Source organism: Pelobates fuscus, chromosome 8, assembly GCF_036172605.1.
Source record: "Pelobates fuscus isolate aPelFus1 chromosome 8, aPelFus1.pri, whole genome shotgun sequence".
In the NCBI taxonomy this organism is placed as follows: domain Eukaryota; kingdom Metazoa; phylum Chordata; class Amphibia; order Anura; family Pelobatidae; genus Pelobates; species Pelobates fuscus.
Genome location: NC_086324.1, coordinates 165,295,363 through 165,307,654, shown reverse-complemented (window position 1 = coordinate 165,307,654; position 12,292 = coordinate 165,295,363). Strand labels below are relative to the sequence as shown.

The following is a 12,292-nucleotide window of genomic DNA, read 5'->3' as shown; positions in this document are numbered from 1 at the left end:
TCATGTCTCAGAGATGTTTACACTTTGATACCAGCAAAGTTTATTGTATGTATAGAAGCCCTATAAAGGGTTAAATGTGAAGTGGTTTATAAAATACCCCTTCCTGTCTCACTGGAGATTCTTGGCTGATCTCAGCATATCTAATGGCTAGTGTAGGACTCACCTTTTGAGGCTTGCCTTAAATGTACAAAGGGATTTAGGCCAGAGCGCAGGTAACGTTCTCTTTGTTTTTACTATGTATTTTGAGCTGTTGGATACTAAGCTACTGCTGCTGTAAGTGCGGTGCTTTATCTTTGTGTTTGTATACTAAATACTTGTCTGTTTGTCCACCTAGTGTACTGCACAGCATAATTTGTTGGTGCTTTATAAAAATAATAAAGGTGAGAAAATGAATCTGCATTGTGCTATCCATCTAGGGAATTTGGAGGACAAGGCAACACCTTTAACTCTGTCATGAGGCTCAAACCATTCATGCACAAATGTTTGCAGAGCACATTTAACAGCTCAAATACCACTGGCATCAGGGAATATCAGTGCCATAAAGGGGTGTACGTGGTCTGCAATAATCTCTAGGTAGGTGGTACGTGTCAAATGAACATCCACATGGGGCCAGGACCCACGGATTCCTTGAAGAACATTGCCTCCCATGTCCTGCCTTCTTCCCATAGTGTATTCTGCCATCTCTTCCACAGGTAAACTATGCACATGCACCCTGCCATCCAACTTATTTAAAAGAAAATGTGATTCTTCCATTGCTCCATGGTCCAGTTCTTATGTTCATGTCCCCATTGCTGATTATACTAAGATATGTAACAGGGTTGATGTTGCAGGAGGCATAAGTCAAAAGATTTAGGTAAATTAGAAAAATGGTCAGCTGACAATTAATGTAGATACACATAATGCATCTTGGATGTAAAAGCCAAAGGGCAGCATACAGAATATTTGATAAGAGTTTTAACCTCAACATCTGATGAAAGGGGTTTAGGGGTAATTATTTAAGATGACTTAAAGGTAGGCAGAAAATCTAATAGAGAAGCAGGAAATGCTAGCAGAATGCTTGGTTGTACATGGAGAGGTTTAAGCAGTAGAGGAAAGTGCTCATGCCATTGTAAAGAACACTGAGACTTCACTTGGAGTATTGTACGCAGTATTGGAAACTATCTCCAGAAGGATATTGATACTTTAATGAGAGTTCAGAGAAGGGCTACTAAATTGGTTCATGGATTGCAGGATAAATCTTACAAGGAAAGGTTAAAGGATATTAACAGGTATATCAATTTACTGAGAAGGTAGTAGATGCATGTAATAGCCTTCCAGCTGAAGTGGTAGAGGTTAACATAGTGAAGGAGTTTAAGCATTCGTGGGATAGACATAAGATAAGACCAGGGACTAATTACAGTTTTTAGAAAATTGGGCAGACTAGATGGGCCGAATGGTTCTTATCTGCGTCACATTCTATGTTTCTATTGGAGGCATCACACCCCCCTGGCTATCAATCTGATACTTCTTGGTTGTTTAGCTTAGTAGAGCTAAACTCAAGAGGCAGCAATTGCACAAAGCACCTGCCTTGCAAAGATATATCATTGAGCTGCACTGGGTACTCTGACAGTAGGTGGGGTTAGAAGGGGAAGGGCTTAGAGAGACTGCAGACAAGAGAGCTGTAGCTGTTGCATATACTCACATGGGGGGGGGGGGGGGGAGTGGAATCCGCTTTGCATGCATGGTTTCAGTGGTGTTATGTCTACTTAATATATATATGTATGTATATGTGGAGTGTCTAACTTCTTCTACACCTTGTACCCAAGCCTCCGGTGGCAGTTTTGATTAAATGATTTATTAATACCAGTCACTTCAAGAGTTTTCTTTGGTGTATTTCACAACAGTCAAAACATGGAACATTTTCTTACTGTAAAACAGTATTTTGCAACTAGCATGATGAGGAACAATTACTCCAACTGTTGCACAGAAATCTTCTGTAATGTGCACATCTCCAAAAGTAGAGGAGTAAAACAAACTATTGAAATTTGAGGTAAGAGATCACTTCTGGTCTTTATCAGGGAAGAAATCGTACGTAGCTGGATCATACTCTTCCCACAGTCGTTCAAACTCTTCTAGATATGCCTTTACAAATGTTTGGTCATCACTAATGAGGACATTTTCCTTGTTGGTGTGGATAGCCTGCATGGTCCAGTTGAGAGAACCAGTCATAACAACTGTCCTATCCATAATCACAAACTTATGATGCATGAAACCAGAGGTCTGGTTGTGGCGTACGATGACTCCTGCAATACAAAGAGTTTTATGAGATATGCAAGTTCTCTAGGATCCAAACGCATCAACTATAGCTACTACATTTTAGGGTTTTTGTATTAAATAAATAAAACATCACAACCTGATCAAAAAATAAATACATCTTTAAAATGAATACTTATAATACATACTATTGCACCATGTGCCACCCATATTTACTAGTTCATAAGTATTTTGCCAGATACTCCACATGAACCAATTTTCATAAAGGATGTTGAGCATAGTTACTGTGAAATGTAGGATATTGAAAGAACCGTATCCAGACAAGGGAGATGTTGTGGAATCTACATCCTCAAATTCTCAGGTACGCTTCACCTAGCTCAGTATGACAAACTCGGCATCTGGGGTACTGGTATTCCCTCCTAATAGCAATATTAAAAACGGTAATAAAATGCCATTGTGATTTTATTAAAAGGCTGACATGTTTCGCTAATTTGGCAGCACTAGTTTTGACAGATACCTCACTTCAAGACAACATATGCCCTTGGGTTCAAAGTCAGATCAAAGATGACAAAAATCCCAAGAAAACAGATTGTGTTGTACAAAGGGAAGAATTCACTTGTGCTTATAAAATAATCTCTACTGTAGTTTGCGATATTTCCTGCAGTGTACACTAGTTTTTGTTTCCTGGGCCCAAGTACCGCTTCTTCACAACCGCTTTTGGAAGAGTGCTTACAATACAACCAGAAATAGTGGCAAACAAATGCTATTGGAAATACCACAGCCTGTGAAAATGTCTGTTCCATTTAAAAGCTTGGGACAAAACAAAAGAACCCAGATCTATCAGGTTTCATGCTAAACAAGCATTTTCTCAGCTTTTTAGAATACATATATTACATGGGAAACTTTTGCATATTGATGCGGTTTCAATGAGAGGGGGAACACACACTACTCGCCCACCTTTTATTTATTTTTTTAAAGAGGGCAGTTACATGCTAGGTAAGATGTTGCTGGTCTGGGACCACAGCAATTGATATCTATTATTGGCACAGAATTTCAGTGTACCCCCAAACATAAGATGGACATGCTGTGGTTTGCAACTGTCATTACTCCGACAGGGTTTACTTGGCTGAGAATGATCAGTATTACAGTCCACAGCAAATTAAGTGCATGTCCAATGTTGAGTTTGTTTTTCCTTAAATCGGAGTAGTGGTTTATCAGCAATGTCCATGGTTACGGTTGGCAGGTTCAACTATTAGCTGCTGTATGGTAACAGCTATACTTTGTCTCCCTCTCTACGGGTTAGGTAAATGTTTAGTATGTCCATGGTTAGCATTTAAGAGTCAGCATTTCCTGGAATCAGAATTAGGCTTAGGAGGTTGAATAGTTGGGGCCATCTCCTAACAGTTAAAGGAACACTATAGGATCAGGAACACAACCCCCCTCCCCCTCCCTAAATATAGTAAAATCTTACTTGTATTTAAGTATGTTGCCGCTGGCTCTGCCCCTGTCTGCTGACATCATCAGAAGTGATAGTCTGAGCCAATCAAAGTGATAGTCTGAGGCAGATCAGGGGCAGAGCCAGCACAAGTCAAACACAACCCTGGCCAATCAGCATCTCATCATAGAGATGAATTGGATCAATGCATCTCTATGAGGAAAGTTCAGTCTGCATGCAGAGGGTGGAGACACTGAATGGCAGTGCTGCTTTCTCTGCAGCACTGCCCAATGAAGCAGCTTTAGCAGCCATCTAAGGAGTGGCCAGCGGATGTATCACTAGGCCTTTAATGTGAACACTGCATTTTCTCTGAAACAACAGTGTTTACAGCAAAAAGTCTGAAGGGAATGATTCTTCTCACCAGCACAAACACACTAAGCCAGTGATCGGCAACCTTCGGCACTCCAGATGTTGTGGACTACATCACCCATAATGCTCTTACACCCATAATGCTGGAACAGCATAATGGGAGGTGTAGTCCAAAACATCTCGAGTGCCAAAGGTTGCCTATGCCTGCACTAAGCTGTAGTTCTGGTGACTACAGTGTCCCTTTAACCCCTTAAGGACACATGACATGTGTGGCATGTCATGATTCCCTTTTATTCCAAAAGTTTGGTCCTTAAGGGGTTAAGTAGCTACCCCTCCATTATAAGTGTTTTGGTATATAAAAACACCAAAAGGTAATTACTGACCCCAAGTGGAATTATGCTAAAATGTATTACTCCACCCATGAATTTGGGATAGTTACATATCAGGGCCAGTGAAAATGGTTATATGTTGGGATATTGCAGTTGGAAAGCATTTAGTCTGTGAAGTAGATTTTTAAGAACTAGGCAATTTATGTAATGTGGTATGCCATGTATATTAGACACTGGAGATGTAAAGGGGGCATTAAAAAGTATTAGGGCAGGAGGAGGTATCGGAGAAGGCAGTTATATCTTCTGGTGATATGGGTGTCATTGAGTAATAAAGGAGCATATTGGACAGGGGGATAATTGGGTAATAAAGGAGAGCCTGTGGTAGAGAGAGGATGTAATTAAAAGTATCTGGTGCAAGGAGAGGATGATATAATGTGGTAACAGGGTCAGGGTGGTGATATTGGGTAATTGAGGGTCAGGGCGGTGATATAATGGGGTCATTGAGGGTCAGGGCGGTGATATAATGGGGTCATTGAGGGGGTGTAATGGGGTCATTGAGGCGGTATAATGGGGTCATTGAGGGGGTGTAATGGGGTCATTGAGGGGGTGTAATGGGGTCATTGAGGGGATGTAATGGGGTCATTGAGGGGGTGTAATGGGGTCATTGAGGGGGTGTAATGGGGTCATTGAGGGGGTGTAATGGGGTCATTGAGGGGGTGTAATGGGGTCATTGAGGGGGTGTAATGGGGTCATTGAGGGGGTGTAATGGGGTCATTGAGGGGATGTAATGGGGTCATTGAGGGGGTGTAATGGGGTCATTGAGGGGGTGTAATGGGGTCATTGAGGGGGTGTAATGGGGTAATTGAGGTGATATAAAGGGGTCATTGAGGTGGTATAATGGGGTCAGTATGAGAGGAAGTAAGGGGTGTAGCAGTTGGTCACATTATACACACGAGGCCCCTCACCCGCACTCCGGAGGGCCCCTATCTGGGAGCCCGAGGCCGCCATGTAGTCGCTGTCGGTGATGACGCGGACGCGGACCCCGCGGAGGTGGAGCTGGAGGACGGCCCGGGCCAGCGGAGCGCAGGACACGGTGAACACGCAGAGCTCCAGGCTGCGCCGGGCCGCCAGGATCCGGCGGAGGAGGCGGGAGAGGGCGCTGTCGGTGTGGGGGAGCGGGCAGGGGCAGCTCAGGCCGGGGGAGAGCGCGGGCTCCGGGCAGGTCACCGGGGCCGGGAAAAACAGCACCTCACACAGCGGCCGCCGCCTCCCCCGGACATACCGCGCCACGGCCTCCAGGCTGAGAGCCACAACCAGACCGGCCAGGCCCAGCCAGCGCCACGGCACACTGCCCGCAAACACCGCCATTATCGGCTCCCTCAGCGCCAGCGCGGGAAAACACAGGGGGCGGGGTCACAGGAACCGCGGGAAAACAAGAGGGCGGGGTCACAGGAACCGCGGGAACTGTGTGAGAGGTAAGTGTGACCCCAAGGATTGTGGGAGAACCAGAGCCTGGAATTCTGGGAAAGCGGTGTTAAAGGGACAGTGCAATTATCTGCAAAGCCAGCTCCTTCCCCTCTAGATACCAGGGGACAGAGTGTATTGGGGGCACACAGAGCTGCTCAGATACATATACACACACACCAACAAAATAACCTGCACAAATATTAAAATACTAAATGGATGAATACAAGTTACCTGTGCCCTCTGTAATTACTAGAACAGCTCGGAGTGCTCGCCCCCAGTATCCAGGCCATTATTAGCACTGAGAATGGCTGCTCGGGTACCGACGCCCCCAGTATCCAGGCCATTATTAGCACTGAGAATGGCTGCTGGGGTACCGACGCCCCCAGTATCCAGGCCATTATTAGCACTGAGAATGGCTGCTGGGGTACCGACGCCCCCAGTATCCAGGCCATTATTAGCACTGAGAATGGCTGCTCGGGTACCGACGCCCCCAGTATCCAGGCCATTATTAGCACTGAGAATGGCTGCTGGGGTACCGACGCCCCCAGTATCCAGGCCATTATTAGCACTGAGAATGGCTGCTGGGGTACCGACACCCCAAGTATCCAGGCCATTATTAGCACTGAGAATGGCTGCTGGGGTACCGACGCCCCCAGTATCCAGGCCATTATTAGCACTGAGAATGGCTGCTGGGGTACCGACACCCCAAGTATCCAGGCCATTATTAGCACTGAGAATGGCTGCTCGGGTACCGACACCCCAAGTATCCAGGCCATTATTAGCACTGAGAATGGCTGCTCGGGTACCGACGCCCCCAGTATCCAGGCCATTATTAGCACTGAGAATGGCTGCTCGGGTACCGACGCCCCCAGTATCCAGGCCATTATTAGCACTGAGAATGGCTGCTGGGGTACCGACGCCCCCAGTATCCAGGCCATTATTAGCACTGAGAATGGCTGCTCGGGTACCGACACCCCCAGTATCCAGGCCATTATTAGCACTGAGAATGGCTGCTCGGGTACCGACGCCCCCAGTATCCAGGCCATTATTAGCACTGAGAATGGCTGCTCGGGTACCGACGCCCCCAGTATCCAGGCCATTATTAGCACTGAGAATGGCTGCTCGGGTACCGACGCCCCCAGTATCCAGGCCCTTATTAGCACTGAGAATGGCTGCTCGGGTACCGACGCCCCCAGTATCCAGGCCATTATTAGCACTGAGAATGGCTGCTGGGGTACCGACGCCCCCAGTATCCAGGCCATTATTAGCACTGAGAATGGCTGCTCGGGTACCGACACCCCAAGTATCCAGGCCATTATTAGCACTGAGAATGGCTGCTCGGGTACCGACACCCCCAGTATCCAGGCCATTATTAGCACTGAGAATGGCTGCTCGGGTACCGACGCCCCCAGTATCCAGGCCATTATTAGCACTGAGAATGGCTGCTGGGGTACCAACGCCCCCAGTATCCAGGCCATTATTAGCACTGAGAATGGCTGCTCGGGTACCGACGCCCCCAGTATCCAGGCCATTATTAGCACTGAGAATGGCTGCTCGGGTACCGACGCCCCCAGTATCCAGGCCATTATTAGCACTGAGAATGGCTGCTCGGGTACCGACACCCCAAGTATCCAGGCCATTAGCACTGAGAATGGCTGCTCGGGTACCGACACCCCAAGTATCCAGGCCATTATTAGCACTGAGAATGGCTGCTCGGGTACCGACACCCCAAGTATCCAGGCCATTATTAGCACTGAGAATGGCTGCTCGGGTACCGACACCCCCAGTATCCAGGCCATTATTAGCACTGAGAATGGCTGCTCGGGTACCGACGCCCCCAGTATCCAGGCCATTATTAGCACTGAGAATGGCTGCTGGGGTACCGACGCCCCCAGTATCCAGGCCATTATTAGCACTGAGAATGGCTGCTCGGGTACCGACGCCCCCAGTATCCAGGCCATTATTAGCACTGAGAATGGCTGCTCGGGTACCGACGCCCCCAGTATCCAGGCCATTATTAGCACTGAGAATGGCTGCTCGGGTACCGACACCCCCAGTATCCAGGCCATTATTAGCACCGAGAATGGCTGCTGGGGTACCGACGCCCCCAGTATCCAGGCCATTATTAGCACTGAGAATGGCTGCTCGGGTACCGACACCCCCAGTATCCAGGCCATTATTAGCACTGAGAATGGCTGCTGGGGTACCGACGCCCCCAGTATCCAGGCCATTATTAGCACTGAGAATGGCTGCTCGGGTACCGACACCCCCAGTATCCAGGCCATTATTAGCACTGAGAATGGCTGCTCGGGTAGCGACACCCCCAGTATCCAGGCCATTATTAGCACTGAGAATGGCTGCTCTGGTACCGACGCCCCCAGTATCCAGGGCATTATTAGCACTGAGAATGGCTGCTGGGGTACCGACGCCCCCAGTATCCAGGCCATTATTAGCACTGAGAATGGCTGCTCGGGTACCGACACCCCAAGTATCCAGGCCATTATTAGCACTGAGAATGGCTGCTCGGGTACCGACACCCCCAGTATCCAGGCCATTATTAGCACTGAGAATGGCTGCTGGGGTACCGACGCCCCCAGTATCCAGGCCATTATTAGCACTGAGAATGGCTGCTCGGGTACCGACACCCCCAGTATCCAGGCCATTATTAGCACTGAGAATGGCTGCTCGGGTACCGACACCCCCAGTATCCAGGCCATTATTAGCACCGAGAATGGCTGCTCGGGTACCGACGCCCCCAGTATCCAGGCCATTATTAGCACCGAGAATGGCTGCTGGGGTACCGACACCCCCAGTATCCAGGCCATTATTAGCACTGAGAATGGCTGCTGGGGTACCGACGCCCCCAGTATCCAGGCCATTATTAGCACTGAGAATGGCTGCTCGGGTACCGACACCCCCAGTATCCAGGCCATTATTAGCACTGAGAATGGCTGCTCGGGTACCGACGCCCCAAGTATCCAGGCCCTTATTAGCACTGAGATTGGCTGCTCGGGTACCGACACCCCCAGTATCCAGGCCATTATTAGCACTGAGAATAGCTGCTCGGGTACCGACGCCCCAAGTATCCAGGCCCTTATTAGCACTGAGAATGGCTGCTCGGGTACCGACGCCCCCAGTATCCAGGCCATTATTAGCACTGAGAATGGCTGCTGGGGTACCGACGCCCCCAGTATCCAGGCCATTATTAGCACTGAGAATGGCTGCTCGGGTACCGACGCCCCCAGTATCCAGGCCATTATTAGCACTGAGAATGGCTGCTGGGGTACCGACACCCCCAGTATCCAGGCCATTATTAGCACTGAGAATGGCTGCTCGGGTACCGACGCCCCCAGTATCCAGACCATTATTAGCACTGAGAATGGCTGCTCGGGTACCGACGCCCCCAGTATCCAGGCCATTATTAGCACTGAGAATGGCTGCTGGGGTACCGACACCCCCAGTATCCAGGCCATTATTAGCACTGAGAATGGCTGCTCGGGTACCGACACCCCCAGTATCCAGGCCCTTATTAGCACTGAGAATGGCTGCCCGGATACCTGGTAACTGCTTTGGGGTCAAAGGCTGGTTACAGCCCATCAGATCTAGAGGAGGGGTATTTAGGCCCAGTTCTCATCCTGCTCTGTACCCTGTCGTTGGTTCCCTTGTGGTTGTCCGAGAGCGCGTTATTAATTCTGGTAATTCTGGTTATTTGACTTTGGCATTGTTTTTGACCTTCCTGTTTTCTGGCATCCCTGACTCCTGGCTTTTCCTTATCTTTGTGTCTCTTTCTGTATCCCCTGACCTCGGCTATTCCTGACTATTTTTTGGTACGTTAGTCCAGCCATTCTAAGGTCCGGTATACGTTACCTATCAGTCCTCTGTGTTACACAATTCTACGTGCTGGATCATACTGTAATCCTGACACTTGCTTCTTACCTCCACATCCCTTGGAGCTCCTGGAAACTGGTTGTTGGGGGAAGCAGGGACTCATTTAGCCCCGCCCCACTTCAAGTAAGCTCCGCCCCTGTTGCATGCTAAGCTCCGCTTGGGTTTTATTTTTTTTTTATAATCCTGGCCGACCATGTGCGAGCTGTGTTGGCCGCCTGGCACCCCCTACTCCCATGGGGGCCTGCGCGGCCGCACAGCTCACACATGGCCGGACGGGATTACAGGAGCCTGATCAATGATGATTAGGGCTGTCAGCCCAGCCCCAGGTGCCGCGGCCCACCAGGATGCGGGGCAGGCAGACGGTGTGTGCCCGCGGGGCAGGCAAATGGTGAGGGTGTCCGCGGGGCAGGCAGTTGAGAGTATATTGGAAACATCTGAGGGACTGAAAAAGTGCGCATGTATCCAGTTTAGCAAGTTAAGATTAGAGACACAAAAAAAAATATTTACATCTTCGGCAGCCATCCAAAAGAACATTTAAATCCCACTCTAAATATTTTTCCAATATTAAAAAAGCTGGCGATATTAGAGAGTCAAAAACAGTAGTAATTAGAAAGAGCAGGTTGTTCATTATTATCCATTACATGGCGTTTCCATTCTCCCTCTCATTATGAAATTACTGCGTCCTTAATCAACTTCAGTGCAGACAGCTTAACCACTTAAGCCGATTTTTTTAAATTTATTCTAAAACTTCACTGGAGTCAGACATATCTGTTTTGGCAGAGAGCCAAATAACATACATGCCATTAGCGAGGGGACCCACTCTTTAATAGTAATATCAGCTATATCAAGCAAAAATTATACAAACCTTTTTATTACACTTTGTTGATAGGGTCGTCTTCACATTGAGGAAAGCAGTCCTTATGGTCAGTTGCCGGGGTCCTGATGAATATGAGGTGTCTATTCCTATCAGTGGGCATTTAAATAAAGGATGACTTATCTATACACTCTGCTAGCCGAACTGCTAATGAACACATTTGTTTTTTTAACCCCTTAAGGACCAAACTTCTGGAATAAAAGGGAATCATGACATGTCACGTGTCCTTAAGGGGTTAAACTATTTAAGCTGCAGGCTCTGGGATGTTAGTATAAACTCAATTCTGATATTCAGGCACTGCAATAGACATATTACTGCATTTAGTGTGTGCCTTTTAGCATTTTTGGGAAATAATTCCTTTGCACAAAGTATTGATTAGATTTTATAATTAACCAAAATAGGACATCATATTTACAACTTGAGCTCATTTAAAGGACCACTCTAGTGCCAGGAAAGCATACTCGTTTTCCTGGCACTAGAGTGCCCTGAGGGTGCCCCCACCCTCAGGGACCCCCTCCCGCCCGGCTCTGGAAAGGGGAAAGGGGTTAAATCTTACCTTTTTCCAGCGCTGGGCGGAGAGATCTCCTCCTGCTCTCCTCCTCCGATCCTCCTCTTCTCCTCCCCGTCGGCTGAATGCGCATGCGCGGCAAGAGCTGCGCGCGCATTCAGCCGGTCACATAGGAAAGCATTCATAATGCTTTCCTATGGACGCTGGCGTGCTCTCACTGTGAAAATCACAGTGAGAAGCACGCAAGCGCCTCTAGCGGCTGTCAATGAGACAGCCACTAGAGGAAATAGGGGAAGGCTTAACTAATTGATAAACATAGCAGTTTCTCTGAAACTGCTATGTTTATGAAAAAATGGGTTAACCCTAGAAGGACCTGGCACCCAGACCACTTCATTAAGCTGAAGTGGTCTGGGTGCCTAGAGTGGTCCTTTAAGTGGTTATGAGGGCAGAAGCATCCGGGCATCTTCTTACCTTCAGGGTCTAAACCGTTTGGCAACTATATACCCCTGAAGTTGGGGCTCTGGTGCCCAGTACCAGCGCACTTCCCATCCGATCTGCAATATGAGGAATGGTTAGCTGGACCAATAGGTGAGAGCATCAACTGGACACTCCTGTCCACATAACAACCTATATCAGCTTAACCCCTTAAGGATGCAGCTTCAAAAACTGGACTTACCCTTTAGGACACAAGCCATTTTTGCATTTTTTGCTGTGTGTGTTCAAACACAATTTGCATCTCTGTCATTTAGTGAGGGTTAAAATATAAATAAGTTAACCCTCAGGGGTTTAAAAAAAAAAAAAAAAAAAATCAGATCACAGTCAAATGTAGTCCCTGACAATTGATCACTGAAGTCAGTGATCAATTGGCAGGGAAGGGGTTAATTTTTATTTAAAATGGGTATAGGGGGGTAGGATTTTAAACTATTTTTTTCATACAGGGAGGCGGATCAGACGTCCCTGCAGCACATGTGCTCACTCTGACAGGCTGTCAGAGCGATCACAGCTGCAGGGACAGCGCGATCGGGTGCTCCCGATTTGCCTCAAATACGAGGCAGATCGGAGGAGCGTCAACCCCGCGATCGCCGTGATCTGGGATTAACTTTAGTAAATGACGGAAGTTTTGCATCATGCATCCTTAACGGTAGGTCAAGCGTCGTTAAGGGGTTAAA

General features: G+C 47.9%; 2 protein-coding genes across 2 annotated transcripts in view; both read right to left on the bottom strand.

Moving 5' to 3' along the window:
- The window catches only part of PEMT (phosphatidylethanolamine N-methyltransferase), a 440,725-nt gene that overhangs the window by 124,700 nt on the left and 303,733 nt on the right, over nucleotides 1–12,292 (bottom strand). The window lies entirely within an intron of this gene.
- PLD6 (phospholipase D family member 6) lies at nucleotides 1,813–5,807 on the bottom strand. The gene is made up of 2 exons (XM_063429002.1): nucleotides 5,352–5,807; nucleotides 1,813–2,282 (listed from the first exon to the last, which is right to left on the bottom strand). Exons 1-2 carry the CDS (start codon nucleotides 5,752–5,754, stop codon nucleotides 2,038–2,040), a joined length of 648 nt encoding a protein of 215 aa, XP_063285072.1. The 5' UTR covers nucleotides 5,755–5,807; the 3' UTR covers nucleotides 1,813–2,037.